This window comes from Oryzias melastigma, linkage group LG18 (assembly GCF_002922805.2).
Source record: "Oryzias melastigma strain HK-1 linkage group LG18, ASM292280v2, whole genome shotgun sequence".
NCBI classification, from domain to species: domain Eukaryota; kingdom Metazoa; phylum Chordata; class Actinopteri; order Beloniformes; family Adrianichthyidae; genus Oryzias; species Oryzias melastigma.
In genome coordinates this window covers 9297890-9313990 of record NC_050529.1, presented here as the reverse complement: position 1 = coordinate 9313990, position 16101 = coordinate 9297890, and the positions used below count along the sequence as shown (strand labels likewise).

Here is a 16101-nt window from a genome sequence, read left to right as displayed (position 1 = left end):
AGCTCCCTGCAGGGCTGAAGCCAAGTCTAGAATAGTGAGGCTGCCATGAAGAATGGGAGCCTTCACATGATGAAAGCAAAGCAGGAAAAAAAAGAAAAAGAAAGAAAAAGGAAGCTGTAAAAGGCCTCTTTCAGTCAAGCCAATCCCCAACATTTTGAAAAGACAGGCTTGCATGTGGCATTGTATTCTCACGAGGAAAGTGGACAGTGGTTCCAATTCGGAGTGATAGTGTGTGTGTGTGGGTTTTCTTTTTTTTCCCACCTTGCTTTATTCTTTATCTTTTCCACTTAGAGGTCGTAAAAGGAGCCTTGTTGGAAGCTGTTGCTAAACGAGGTCTATGCAGGCTTTTTATTTGACAAAGCTGTCACCGTGCACGATCCAGCAACGTGGTGGGAGTGCAGGACAACCTGCTTGAGAAAGAAAAAAAGAATTTATACAGAATACAAAAACAACAAGAAAGTTAAAAGAAAATCATTAGTTTGTTGTTTTCTATGAAAAAAGATCAATACACATGATTTATATGTAATCCCACCTGTTGTGTGTTGCAATCTGAAGGCTTAGTCTCATGCACCTGTACAAGTAGTTGATCCATATAGGTTTTTGGGGTAGGGCTGCACGGTGGCGCAGTGGTTAGCGCTCTCGCCTCACAGCGAGAAGGCCCCGGTTCGACTCCCGGCTGGGACCTTTCTGTGTGGAGTTTGCATGTTCTCCCCGTGCATGCGTGGGTTTTCACCGGGGACTCCGGCTTCCTCCCACCGTCCAAAAACATGCTCCCTAGGTTAATTGGTGACTCTGAATTGCCCCTAGGTGTGAATGTGAGAGTGGATGTGTGTGTGATTGAGGCCCTGCGACAGACTGGCGACCTGTCCAGGGTGTACCCTGCCTTCGCCCTTCAGTAGCCGGGTTAGGCTCCGGCACCCCCGCGACCCCGAAAGGGAAGAAGCGGTCAAGAAAATGGATGGATGGTTTTTGGGGTGTGGAGGGTCATAGAAAGGAGCGACTGCATCAACCCTTGTGCTATCCTAGGTATGTTGATGTTTGGAGTGGGGTCATCTGGACCCCATAAGACAGCATGCTGAACTTTTTTTTCCAGTAATCCTGTCCACCTTCATCCAAATTTGTCATGGGATGATAACTCAGCAATGTAAGGCGTGGGTCATCTGGATCCCATAAGATTGCACAAGTGTGCGTAGAAGTTTCCATGAGCCCCTTAAAGGATGCAAGCTTGTAGTCCATATAGAAAGTGTATCCTGAAGTATTTGTAAGGATAGTTGCACCTACTTCTGACTTACGGGTCATGCAGTGCCCTTACGCCACACTTTAGTCACTAGTAAGATGTGTGTACCGGATCCATATTGACTATATACAAACGCTGTAGGAGGTATATCGTAAATGCCTTTAAGACTCCTTGTTTTTAACACACATCAAGCACACTTGTCTCTTGAATTGCACTGACAAACCCCTTGTGCAGTTTCAGTTTCGGTGGGATTAAAATACATGAAAAATCTGTACAAATTTTCTACTTACTTACCTTTGCTTTTTTGCTACGACTTGTCATCCACCGACCATTCTATGGCCTTGGTATTTCGTGTGGGCCACCTGCGTCCTTCGGTATTGAGTTGCCAGTTTTTTGTTTGCAGATCCACCCCATCCCCTCGTAAGGGCAGTTGTGATTAAGGCTCCACGTTATAGAGAAAACTTTCAATATGCAATATTAGTCATCAATATTACAATATGACTTGTGATACATGAACAAACAGCAAAGCCAAGAACAACCAATGCATAAGTTCAACTCCAAGACTTTAACTTAAATAAAGTAAAGATTACTTATTGATACTCCAAATGGTCTTTAGGAGGTGGTTATCTAACGGAAAAGAGCTCCGTTTGATTGGTCAATTACGTCAAAGGGCTCCATCTGATTAGTCAATGCCTAAAGGGCTATATTTTTTTTGTTAAATACTTCAGGCTGCCATGAGATTTTTGTAACATGTGTATCGCACAGGCTGATATCGTGATGGCAATAAATTTCTGCTTAATGTTCAGGACTAAGAACATCTAATACTTCTAATCCCTTCAGGGAAGTTACTTTCACTGCCTTGCAAGGGTGGTTTGACAAAAATGTTTTCACTGGATGCCAGGGAGACCCATACTAGAGCCCCCTTGTGACTAATGCCTCATTTCCATTGAGCAGTCTGGACCAGACTGGTCCCCTCTTGGTCGGTTTAGAATTCAAGTGAGTGTTTCCATTGAGTGTTGGACCATCAAGGCACATGCGGGATGTAGACTGATGACGTAGCTGTGGGTGATATCGGTTCGACAATAGCGGTTCTCTGCATTTGTGAATGTCTCCGGACCCTAACTCGAATGACTAAAGGGGCTGTATTGAATGCAAAGAATTTAATATTCTTTTACAAGATTTTTTTGTGGGAGGCGAAGAAGAATACAGCTGAAAAGAGGACAACTTTTGGCTTGGATCTTGAGTTGGGAAAAGCGCTGGTATTGTGATACCTTCCCGTCAATCATTGGATTTCATTGTGTGACGACAGTAGCTCCGCACTAACTGGTCCGTTCTATTTTTCTATGGACCTACAACCAACTGGGAATTAAAAATGGTACAAATCGGCCCTTCTCAATGGGTCCATTCTAAAATGGAAACGCTCTTTATATTGTACAAGTACGGTCCAGTCTGGTCTGCACCGCTCAGTGGAAATGAGGCATAAGGGTCTTTCCCAAGGACCCACACTGAACAAAGCTCAGTGAACACCCTCGGAATCGAACCCCCTTGATTTCCCAAGCGCCAATCCTGCAGGGCTTTAAGTGTAGTTACTTATTTTTAAGGTGTCCTTGAATCAACACCCCCCCCCCGGGACTTAAGCTATGTCATAGTTTGGTGTATGTTTGGTGTAAGTGTGGAAGTTGACAGTAATTAAGAGTGCTGGGAAACCAGGAAGTGCTCATTTGTTTTTGTTCTGTTTTTTTTAAGTCAAACTCTTGAATCCAATACTGCAGAAGACACCAAACTGTGGAAATTCTTCATATTTAGTCTCATAGGGATTAATTATGTTGGAAGCCAATTAGTTCCATAGAATCATTTCTAAATTGTAGATTGAATATCGTTCAATGATGTTGGAAAACAACCTTGGAGGGGTTTTTGTAACGGTTGAAACTTCCTCCACCAAACAATCAGATGATCTGAAGTCCTTGTTTTGACCGAATTTGGGTAAACTGGTGAGAAAAACAGATGACTTCCACTAATCCCACCATCACAGCACAGAAGTGCCATTGGCCACACAAACAAATTAAATGACGCTAACGGAATTGCTTCTGCGCACCAGAGATTATACTTTTTCTAGTGTGTGTTTGTTTTTTTCATTCCTGCAGACAGAGGTTTGGAGGGAAAGATATGGCTGGGTGTACTTTGATGTTGCTTTGCTGGTAATTATGCCAACTTTAACCTGGAGGTGCCCCCTCCCCCATCAGTAATTCTTAATACAGGAAAAGTCGTTTCACTTGAGTGAGTTTACATTGAAGCTCAGAGTTTATAGCAGGAGCATTGAATCAAATGAACGTCAGTGATCCAATCAATTAATACTTATAAAAAAGTGAGGTAGAGCATTATGCACCTCGGCCTTCGGTGATGTCATCCTTGGTCTTATCCGTGTCAATGCACCTCATATATGACCTTAAACTGAAGCTAAAGAACCCATACAGAACCACAGATGAACATATTTAAACTACACATTCTCACTCCCAATTTGTCATTTATGGGCGTATAGTTCGAGCCCACTCCACGTCTCTTTTTGATGTTTTGGGTGTCCTCAACAAGTTGTTTTTGATGTGCTGGCTGTTCGTTTTTTGACATGGTATTTATTCTCAATAAATCACAGGTCCCCAACCCTCGTCACGTGATATCAGATGCGGTACTGGACGCGGAACCGAATGCGGAAACGGTATAGGATTAGGGTTAAGGTACTGGGTTAGAATAGAAGGCATTCGGACCTGTCTGCATTCTGGTTTTAGTTTTAGTATCGGTTGGGTCCAGTACATATGGAGAGATAAACCAGAACCGGTACCAGTCTGCGTCCCAAGGTACCAACTTGGTACCAGGTTGCATGGAAAAAAAGTACATAACTCTCATGATTTCAGTTTCCAGCATGGTCAGATCCTAAAGATTTTCTGCACCACATCCGTCTATGATTCCCCCTTAATGCATATCAGTTTGTGATTCAATACATCATCCAATGACTAAAGTGAAACCTCCAAACTAGTGAAGTTAACGAATACCAAATGAAATTTGAAAGATATATGCATTTAACTGACAAAACCAGAGGTCTTCATTGCAAATATGCAATATTTGCGACTGATGTTCCCATACACCAAACCTGTTTTTATTGATAAATGACAATTGACTTTGTGATGTTATGAGGGTGCTGCTAATCAAGTCATAAAGTTTTAAAAAACTGTGGACCTCCTTTTTATGTAGTATTTATTCTCCACACCTTAAAACTCAGACTTTATCAGTTAAGGGGAAACTTAAGGGAAAGTTGATATTTCAATTGGTCCCAAATAAAAAAATTCCCTTAAACCAAACTACATTTTCCACACCCTTATAAAGGAACATTATCACAGACGTCTGTGTTTGTGTAATACATACTGGGTCCAGATTTAACTAACAAAACTATGGTTAGTCGATTCTCCCTGGAGCCTAATTTAAGTTTTCTCAGTGCTATAGTTTTCCCACAGAATTTGGACTAAGATAATATTAATAATATTATATAACCAAACTCATTTTTGCAAATCAGCATCTTTGTTGTCGTGAATCTTCATCCTGTGAGCATTCCAAATTGCTGTTTTACTTTACATTTCCTTTAGAACCATATTCAGATTTCCCCTTAACTTTCCCCTTAAATGTTAAGGGAAACCAGATACTTTAAGGAAAATCAGGCACTAACTTCAACAGGTCTATGACAATATTGCCAGACAATCAACTCTTCCGTGGACCAGAAATGGCTGAATCAACTGGTCAATAACTAGAGACATCACTCTATTATAGTTCTGTTTTGTGGTACAATTATTAACTCGCACAAAACTCAAAATAGAGTAAAACAACAACAAAACAATTGGTTCAACAAATAAAACCTTGACAAACACTTAAATACATTAAAAAAAAAAAAAAAGCAATGCATGACGCTTGCTGTCAACATTTAAAATTCTAGACAACAGCTCCCAATCGAAAAATAGAGACATTCGGGTTCCAGCTACAAGCAATTATTTTTCATGTGTGCTAAGAAACACCCTAGGGAAGTGTTGAGCTACTAGGAAGCGACACTATTCCCCATAGATCAGTAGGTATAAATCAATGGCACATCCCACTGAATGATGGAGAGGGTGATATTTGGGTAACATTCATCACTGTCCTTATGGAACATCCCCACTGTGGCACCATCAGACGGCAGCTATGATGAGGAAGGACAGTCAAGGTTAGTTGTGTATGTAATGATGGGACATGAAAGCATGTTACAGTGCTGTGTACTCACACACACACAAAGGAATGACACAAAATAAATGTATTTAAATGTTAAAGAGATAGAGCGGAGAGACAGACGATGTTAACTGCCATAGCAACTAGGAGTCATGCACATTACCGTGGCTCGGAGCACAAGTGTTGCATAAGGCACATATGCTGAATGTCAGCTCCCACCATGCAACCAGGGATCTCTCTCCAAGTCTTTTAAAAACTTGACAAATTTACTGGGACTCAGTGATTCATGCGCCCTTCTGCACGGCTGTTCCCCATCTCTGTAGATCTCATAAATTCCCGGTCATACCACAAGTGAACTTGTCAGACGAGTCCCCGCAGTGGGCCACCACCTCTTTGACGCAGCGCTGGAGATTGCCCGACTGTATTTTAGAAGTCAAACACCGGCACCAGAACAGAAGGATTTATGCATTTTAACCACAGATTTATTAAACATTAGGGAGATCGGCTCTGGCATAACACATGGTGTTCTGAATAGGGCAAAAGTAAACTCTGAAGCGGGATGGGCCCACCTCAGCAACTTTCCTGGCAACTGGCTTGAACAAAATCAAGTAAGTCTGTAAGTATTCAGTCCTCTGCCAATTAATAATACCATAAATATGCTGCTAGTAGCACACAATAAACATTAAAAAAGTTATGAAATACAGTTTCAGGTATGAGTTGGACTTTTGGGAACTGCATCTTGGGAATTTGTATCTCCAGTTTTCAGATTATACAATTTTGGGAACTTATTTTAACTCTTTGAAAGTAATTACTTTATTTCTAAGAGCAGTTATTTTAGTCATTACTGGTTGGTATTTGTTTCCGTGTCAGCTGACCCACAAGCTATCCTGAAAAAGAACACGTCCATTCCTAGATACATGGGTTACACAAGACTTTCTGAAGCCGAACTGAAACCAAACCTTTTAATCCTCTAGGTCTTGTTTCTTGGACTGAATTCTGGTTCAAGAATAGACTATCAATCCACACTCAGGTCCTCATCCATTGTTTGTCCCTCTGGCTACTCCATGTCATCATCAAGTCAAGGTCATTCCTCTCAACCATGTTCCTCTGGTTACATACTCAACTACTCCTGTCTTCCGTTGCCAGTTCTTAGTGGTTTGCACAAATTGTTCCAACATTTTTTAACTCTAATCAAGTATTTAGTTGTAACCCAGCTAAATCGCTGACCTTGTTGCCCTTATCTGTTGTCAAATGTCTGCCTTCCACCAGATAATTGTAAGTTTTCTTGTTGCTGGACTTTTAGTGTCCACATCAAAACTTCAGTGAATGCCTCAAGCTACTCAACCAAATCACTGAAAGTCTTCCCGTTGCCGGACTATTCCTGTCCTTGACCAAGCTCTTGTGAACCCCCCAATAGTCAAGAAAACAACATGGCCCCAAGATGGTGCCAGAGCATCATTAGCCAGAAGTCCTCAACCGAAATTCGAACGAAGTCCACGCTCTTCCCCTAGAAAACTACCGGAACTGGGTTATGGTTAGGTTAAAGAAAAGAATAAGGGTTAGTTTAAGGGTTATGGCTATGGTTAAGGTTGTGAATCTTCTAGTATAGATACGGAAATTCAGCTTCTGGCTGCAGTTGCAATATTTCTGCTTCATGCTAATGATGAGTTTAATGTTTTGTTTGGGCGCCATCTTGTCTGAAACCAGGTCCCTCTTCCATTACTTGACCAAATTTTTCTCTCCTAATCAAACTTTAGCCTTTAACCAAGTCATTGTGAGTCTTCCCATTGATGGACCTTTCCTGTCTTCAATCAAGATTCTGTGAATGCGCCCTTTCACTCAACTAAGTCATTGTGAGTCTTCCCTTTGGCGGACTGTTCCTGTTCACAACCAAGTGCCTGTGAACGCCATTGTTACTTGACAAAGTTTCCATCTTTGTTCAAACTTCTCCCTTCGACCAAGTTATCAAGAGTTTTCCTGTTCCTGGACTGTTCTTACCAATGCCTGTTACTCAATTAAGACTTTTTTAAGACCTGTCTCAATTACCTGACCAGTTTTTGGTCTTTGACATAGTCATCGTGAGTCTTCCTGTTGCCTGAATTTTCGGTCCTTAATGAAACTGTTACTAGATCACGTTTCTGTCCTCATGAGTTCCAACATTGTCTTACTAATATCCCCATTCTCTATGCCCTTCTGTGCATCTCTGCTGCCATTTCCTACTTAGACTCCAAACTCAAAACTTCCCGTAGACCTTACAAACTCTTCCACTCTTTGATAAGATAAAAATCCTTCCGTCCATCACCTCCAGCTTTAATAAATCTTTATTATCCACTCACCAAATACTGGGTTGTTTCTTAGTCGTCCATTTACTTACCATTATAAGGCTACGAATGCAGAAAAGCTAGATATCATTTGTACCTTTCTGCCTGCCAAAAGAGGCATTTCATATAGACTCTGATCTTCATTTGAAAACTTTTAATAAGACTAATTTCTACTAGCAAACATCATCTCACCTGACGCGTTTCACTGTGTCTTTTGAGATGTCCCAGAGGTAGTCCTCTTCCAGTATACTTCCAAAGCACCATGACTCTGAAAAACCATGGGTCTGGGCCAACGGCTTTGATGGTTATTAAAGGAAAAGGCTGTCTTTCTAGTTTAAATGAATTGGCCTGAATAATCAATGCACACAGATTTTTGTGAGAACCCCTTATTTTCTGCCATGTTCCAACACATAAGTGCCAAAGTCAATCGCATAAGCCATCAATCTGGAGTGAAATACAAAGTGTTTAAGACGAATGAGGCTCATCCCGGTGTGTAGCATGGATGCTGTGAGACTGGGCTGCATTTGAGACAAAGTGAGTAAATTACATCTGCTCACTGTAGGGACCCTTAGGCGAATTCCCATCATGGAGACCTATCGGTGTGAAGCTAGGTGCAGAGGCTCTGCAGATCCCATCATTTGCTTTCCTGCCCGAGCAAAGCCCTCCTTTCCAGCAGAGACTGTGCAGCCGGCGACATCTCAGCCATCATCCACCTTTTGAGAAGAAAAGAAATCACTCCACGGTATATCCATCACCTAGGTGTAAATACACTCTTTGGCTTTCTCCCTTTGTTTCAGTACCTGCACCTCTCGCTTTCTTCTGCTGTATCTTTCTCTGACCTGGCCTCTCACCAATCGAAGGTGAGATGGTGATGGATTGAGCTCGTGGACACAACCCGAGAGAACTTGGGCTGCTATCACAATGCACCGCAGCATGATTCATGGACAGCTCTCTCCTACAGTGGACAGAGAACAGATTAGCGTGTCACGTGGATCGGACACAGCGGAGCACATAGGCACGAACGCCGACATCTGTTGCTACCTGCTACACAGACACACCTCTAAAATATGGAGCTAAAATCAGACTCGCAGATATAGACGCACACAAATGCCTTCTCCTTTACAACATATTGGCAACCCCTCCTTCATTCACCCCTCCAACGTATACACAACGGCTCATCAGGCAGCAGAATCAAAAGAGCGCTCTCCCCAGACTCAAGGAGCACTGCGGTTGTTATTGTACCAGAGCCCGTTAATGATCAGCATCTGTTCCTTACTGTGTTTGTGTTAGCAGAGCTGCCACAAAACAGGCCTTTTGAGCAATTCTTTCCCTTAAGTTTTATCCCACTGAAATACTGCTGACTGGTGTCAAAATACTATTTGATGAAGTTCTTCCTTCTGTATTACACATGCTGGTTTGTCTTTTTTCTAACCCCATTCCCCTTGTTTGCATTGTTTATGCTAACGCTTATTGCAGCTCAAACTTTAATGTTACATTCACACGGGCTCAAGAAACACCTTTCAATGAACAGTCTATGGAATCGCATGTATACTAGGGCTGGGAATCACTGGGTACCTCATGATACAATACGCGATACATGGCTCATGATATCGCGATACTTCAATAATTGATAAAAATCATCTCTAATAGCTCACAATATATAGAAGGAAACAGACATTTTAGAAAAAATATCTTTTAGCTTGAGCACAATCATAACTAAAAAAGTTGCATTACCTGCAATAATGCTGGCCTGAATACTTTATTGCTGAAAGAATTCACTAAAGATGCTGAAGCTTTTCGCTGAAAATGGTGACGCAATTTACTTTGAAGGGATTTGCTGAGCAAAATTCAAATTTGCCAAAAGAAAGGAAATTTTGTTAAAGAACTATGAAAGAGCGCTAAAGTTGACCTAAATTTCTGAAAAAAATAGTAAATTTGCTTAAAAATCCCTAATACATGCCAATTTTGCCAAAAACATGGAGTATGTTGCTTAAATATGAGCTAAACTCCAAATTAGCCCAAAAAGCCTTAGTAGAGGTCAGATTAGCCAATAAAGCTTGCGTATTGCTTAAATACTAGCTAAACTCCAACATACCCTAAAATTCATCTATAAACTAAATCAGTCAAAAACGTTAGCCTGTTGCTAAAATAGAAACCAAACTCAAAATTAGCATAAAACCTCAGTAGATAACAAATTAGCCAAAAAAGCTTGGTATAAATAGGTATAAAATATTAGGTAAAATCTTTTTTTTTTTTTTTTAATTACTTAAAAAGATTAAAATATAAGCCCATGAATATATAAAGGCTTGTTGCTAATCTACTTAAAATTTTGAAATTTGAAGACTTTCTCATTCATTTCCTATGGGGCATATTTCAATCAACGAAAGTACCAACCATTTGCAAGTTGATCATGAAGGAGAAATGAATACTTGCGATTCGTACCTCATATATCGGAACAGAGCTGTGAAAGAAAAAGCCTTTAATGCGTTCTTGAACACATATCACTTTCCTGTTGTGTCTGTACTGTACAGTAGAGCCTACAATTTCCAACCCATTCACAAAATGTCAACTGAACATTTTCGTGTTTGTCTTATAAATTACCTTACTTCATTTTTTTCTGCCTAGTGTTTGCTAAAAGAAAAACTCAAACCAGAAAGAGAGGAAATTCCTTCCAGGACATTAGGAAGTGATTCAAGATGGCAACAGTGTTGGTGAAAGACGACTGTTTCTCATCAGTGGAAGCAATTGTATCGGCTAATGACACTTGATTTGAGATTATGTACATCTGTATTTTGGTGGGAGGGTTTCAAGCTTGTAAGACTTTAGATTTGGGTGGTCCGTGGCCTTGTTTTAGTAGATGGAACCCCACTAGCATGGTTGGCTGCATTCTGATACGTTTATACAAATTTAGCTCATCGTACTGTGATTCTGTTTTCAGCACTATCCTTAGCAAAAAAGTAGTCTATTTAAGTGCAAGGCAAGGCAAGTTTATTTGCATACCACATATCATGAACAAAGACAATTCAAAGTGCTTTACATAAAACATTAAAAGAAATAATCAAGAGAAATAGCAAAAGTGTGATCATTAAAATAGGATTAGAAAGTAAAAAGAACTGTTAGTTAGTGCAGATGTAAAGATTTAACCTGGGTTTAAATACATTGATTGTTTCAGCTGATTAAAGGTTTTTTTTTTCCAAATCTGTGGTGCATAGAAGCTGAATGCAGCTTCTACATGTTTAGTTCTGACTCTAGGAACTGATAAAAGACCGGATCCAGATGACTGGAGAGGTCTGGCTCCTACCTACTGGGTCAAGAGTTCAGTCATGTATTTTATTGCTAAACCATTCAAAGCTTTACAAACCAGTAACAGAACTTTAAAGTCTATCCTCTGACAGATAAGTAACCAGTGCAAAGACCTCAGAACTGGACTGATGTGGTCTACTTTCTTGGTCCTTGTTGGTCCACTGTTCCAGTAATCAAGTCGACTAAAGAAGAACTAGTTTTGATAGTAGACTGATTTTGTGACTGCCTTAATTTAGGTCTGTGTCTATCACTGCACCCAAGTTTATGTCCTGGTTGGTAGTTTTTTAATTGGATAGATTGAAGCTCTGTAGTGAATCTTTTTTCTTTAGTCCCAAAGACAATAACCTCTGGGCCAGTGGGAGCATGTAGATGTTAAATAGAAGTGGCCCCAGGATGGAGCCTTGGGGAACTCCACATGCTATTTCTGTTGGCTCAAATGTGAAGTTACCAATTGACTCAATATTACCTGTTTTCCAAGTATGTTTTGGCCCACCCAGTTTTCCAGTTGTCTGAGTAGTATAGCGTGGTCGACTGTATCACTGAGATCCAATAAAACTTGCACTGACATACAGTATTTCCACTGTCTGTATTCAAACGTATATCATTAGTGACTTTGGTTAGAGCCATCACAGTGCTGTGGCCACTGTACTACAAGTATTCTTAGTCTATAGTAAAAGTAAGTAATATACTTATAGTTCATTTTTTATGCTATCTATATTTTGTAAACCTTTGAATGTCCCAATTTAGTCTGAAGTATTCCGATAGTATACTCCATACACTACATGTACATGGTCTATAGCAGCCTTCTATAATTAAACTCAAGTATACTTGATAAAATAAGCTTCAAATGTACTACTTTTTGCTTCCAGAATACATTCAGTTAGGTTGAATAAATAAAACAATTTGCATTATTTATATTTTTTGTTTCTTTTTTGTCTTTGACTTATGGTTGTATTGTGTCCAGTTCTGAGTATAGTCATTCTTTATATTCTAACTGTAACCGGTTTATGTTTTCTTCCCTTTCCTATGGGGATCTGGCTTTAATGCGCTGATTCACATTCAAAACCAAAGTGGAGAAAGTGTTGATTCATATCTCTTCCACACGGCTGCACATTTATTGTCAGCAAAGGGCTTTTTCAATGCCAGAAACTAGCGGTGGCGGCAAAATACGATCTGAAAAGAATATTGCTCGTGTTACGGTCTGATTGAATTCCTGTTGTGCTGGTCTTAGACACCTGTGGCCCTTTGGGCTGCTCACTTTGTTTCACTTTGCTCCCTGACCAAAATAAAACAACAGGGGGGCATTTTAAATTGATTTGCACTGACAAATTTATGATTCATATCTGCCACCTGTGGCTCGGTGTGTGTCAGAAAACAACAGTAAGAATAAATGCTTTAGGATTGTTTCCAGTTTTGCTTATTACCTTTATGTTTTGGGTCTTTTTTTGCTTCTTGTTTTTTTTTTTTTTTTTAGCACATACAAATCGATTACTATAAAAACAATTTCGAAAAACATAAAAGTTCAAATTTCCATTTGGAGTTTTCTTCCATTGAGCTCTCTCTTTTGTTTCTGTTGCAGAACACAGACCCCGTTCACGACATGCTCCTGGATGTCATCACTTGGGTTGGCATCCTCCTGTCCCTGGTGTGTCTCCTCATCAGCCTCTTCACCTTCTGCTTCTTCCGTGGCCTCCAGAGTGATCGGAACACCATCCATAAGAACCTGTGCATCAGTCTCTTCATTGCTGAGTCGCTGTTTCTGGTGGGGATCAATCGGGGTGACCAGCCGGTAAGATTTTGTCCTTGTGGGGGAGAAGCTGATGGAAAGATCCAGCCGAAAAAACGAAACAGTGAAGGCATCGCAGGTTATGCTAAAGTAAAATCTTTAGCATGCTGACACTAAAGTGTCAATGCTAATCCTAAAATGTAAAAGTTTTGCTTTAACCACCCAAAAAATACCAACAAATAAAGAGATAGATATACTTGTATTTGGAAAAAGGCTCCCATCATCGACAAAGACTCGATTCTGTTAGCTTTAGATAGGTGTAACATTTTTATGTAAATTTAAAAGAATAATTATCACATTTTAAGTGAAATCAACTTAATTGTAATTTTTTTTTGCTAACTTTACTCTAACTTCATTTTATATTCGACATTTTACATTTTTTTTTTCAAAAATTGTTTAGCATAACTGATTAGCATAAAAAACATGCTAATTTTTGAAGAAAAAAAAGGTCAAAATTTACTTCAGCTTGTAATGTATAAATGGGGCAAAATTAGTTTTATTACATGTCCTTAAACTGTAGTTGAAGTGATAGTGTTTTTCATTGTTTCATTTTTTCTGCTTATTAGAAGAAATACTGTTGTTTACGCGACTATTTTTATGCTAGCTTTTGACTTTAGCATCAATTAACAGGGTTTCTAATATGATTTTACACTAATTGTTTTGTTTATAGCTACTCATAGCAAGGTCTTAGATGTATTAGTCTGTTAAAACAACATATAAAAACAATCAAAAGTCAATTTTTTCAAAGCTACAGTTCCCTCATAAAAAGATTAGCCTCAAGCAAAAAAAAAAAAAAACACATTTTGACTTTGTGAAGTGCAAGAAAACAACAATTTTACAGCAATAATTCTTACAATTTACCTGAAAAGCAACATGACGCCGGCTTTTTTATGAATGTATTTATTTCTTTCATTTGCAAAGGTGAAAAAAAAGATAAAAAAAAAAACATTTCCTCAGAGCAAAAATGCCATCTTTGAATAAAAGTGAGCAGACAAAAGAAACCTTTAGCTTATTGTCACCTCGGATTTTATTGTTAAAAAAAGAAAAGAAAAACGAGAATCTTCTACTCAGCAACAATTGGAACTTTAATCAAACAAATGCCAAACAGAAGTTACAATTTATTGATTTTACTGGCATTACAATGCAAAGTGTTCCTCCAGTAAAGCATTTTTAGTTGCCCACTCGTAAAAAGTTCAACTGAAATCTTAATTTCACACAATGATTGAGGTCAGTAGGTCATTTTTGAAAAAAAAAAAAAAAAAATACGGCTTTAAAGTGCACCCTATAGTAAATTCTCTTACTGGAAAAGACGTGTATTTCAAATATTAGTTGGTATCTTCCTTTAAGCCTGTCTGACATTTTCAATTCACAGCCTAAAACGTTTTGGGGAAAACCTGCGAACTTTGGCGTCCCACTGAGCTGTGAGTGGAGCTTCCCACTGTGTGCCAGTGGCCCCAAACTATTTAGGTTGTGTTAGGTTCAGTGTGAAAGAAAACAGGAAGAAAGCAGCCATGGGTTTTCCTTTAACAAATTCCTCATCTCGTGGTTGCACTGGAGCAAACACTTAACTCTCAACATCTGCCAACCCTCTGTTACATTGTCATACTCAGATCACTAGTATATTGAACAGTCACCCACGTGAATTCAGACGATCACCCTCCGACCACCTTCTGTTGCCGTTTTTCAATTTCCAACCACTTCAGAGTAATCTGGATTAAGCTGTTGAATGCACCAAACCCCTTTTTCTTGGATAATAACTTTAGTTTTGAAGCAATTTCCATCTCTGAGCTCAGCTGTGGCAGCAGATGGAGGCATTCTGGCACAACAGAGCCATCTTCAACTGTGCATAAGCTACACTCTACAGCAGATAAATGTGTAGTCATTACACATATATAGGGCAGAGGAGGGCTTTTATCCACCTGCAGCTTCTGGCAGACCTGCCATTTTTGATGAGGCCCACTATCCAATTAGCTTTGCATTACTGGCCCAGACAGTGGAATTCACATTGCAGCTAACAGTCTTTGTGCTATTTTTTTTTTCACACATTCACATCCATATCCCGTTATACTACATACAGAGAACCACAGCTGGTGGCATAAAATGAACCCATCATATGCTCAACCTCATGTTTTTTAAATTTATGTAAAGCTCAAAGAAGTGCTTTGATCTTTCACCTTTGATTCAAATCGGAGTTTTAGGAGCGTCCCCCACTTGTCCTTTTATCTATCTATGTAGATTAATTTTTAGGGTGTACTCAGACTGGACACATTTGGCTCGCTTAAAGTGAACCAGAGTTCATTTCCCCTGATAATCCGGAACAAGTTTTCAGTCTGAATTAGGGATGTAAAAGATTTTAGATACGTATCGAAAAATTCATCGGCAGTGGGAGTAACAGGAGTATCGGTCAGGGGTGTAAAAGCATCAAATCAAAGACTGATTGAGTAATTGCAGTATCATTTGAAAACCATAGATATGACCAAGATTATGTTGGTTAAAATGTATAAGTTTCTCTTTCTGTTTTTTTTCTATGCACCTGCAATGCAAACAAAATAACGTCCAAACATAAGCTTGCTTTTTCCAAGTCGATACCTGAATAAATGTCTGTCAAATGCCAATTATCATCTGTAGCTTTAAATACCATATGAATAAGAAGTATCTAGATTTTAGTGTTTTTGGTAAAATAATTGGACTGTATCGTATCGCCAAAAAGTTAGTTGAATCCTTTATGTATCAATTCATGGAAAATGTATCATATCGAATCATGTGAGAGGGGAGATACACATCCCGAGTTTGAATCCATCCAAGCTTAAGTGGGAAGGCTCGATATGCCAGACGCCCAGTGGACAGCGTCGTATGCTAGCGAGCTCCGCTGCCCTGGGTCAAGCAGAGCAAGCGAGCATCGCTACCCAGGGGCTGGCAGAGCTAGCGGGGCCGCCGCCCAGGCTCCCAATGTGGGCAAACACAAGTTGGGTCACCACTTACACTCCGGACAAACACAATTGGGGCTCACTTTTAAACCATATGGGGCCCACTTGGCCTCAGTGGCTTGGACTCTTAGAGACAAATTACTACTCCAACATTAAGGACTCTCCATTAAAAACAAATACAAAAAAACTTCTTCTTTTATTGTGTTCAGCTCATTAAACCACATTTTGTTGGTGGCTAGCTCAGCCACAGTCTCTTGTTCATAGCCCTCTTTCATCCGTGCC

The 16101-nt window shown here is 39.7% G+C and overlaps 1 protein-coding gene across 9 annotated transcripts in view; it reads left to right on the top strand.

Moving 5' to 3' along the window:
* LOC112155935 (adhesion G protein-coupled receptor L3) overlaps nt 1–16101 on the top strand; it is a 315029-nt gene that overhangs the window by 258104 nt on the left and 40824 nt on the right. For all 9 annotated transcript variants that reach the window (XM_036216946.1, XM_036216950.1, XM_036216949.1 and 6 more), the window contains one exon: nt 12686–12895. In XM_036216946.1, the coding sequence (XP_036072839.1) occupies nt 12686–12895 (210 nt within the window). The remainder of the gene's footprint in view (nt 1–12685; nt 12896–16101) is intronic.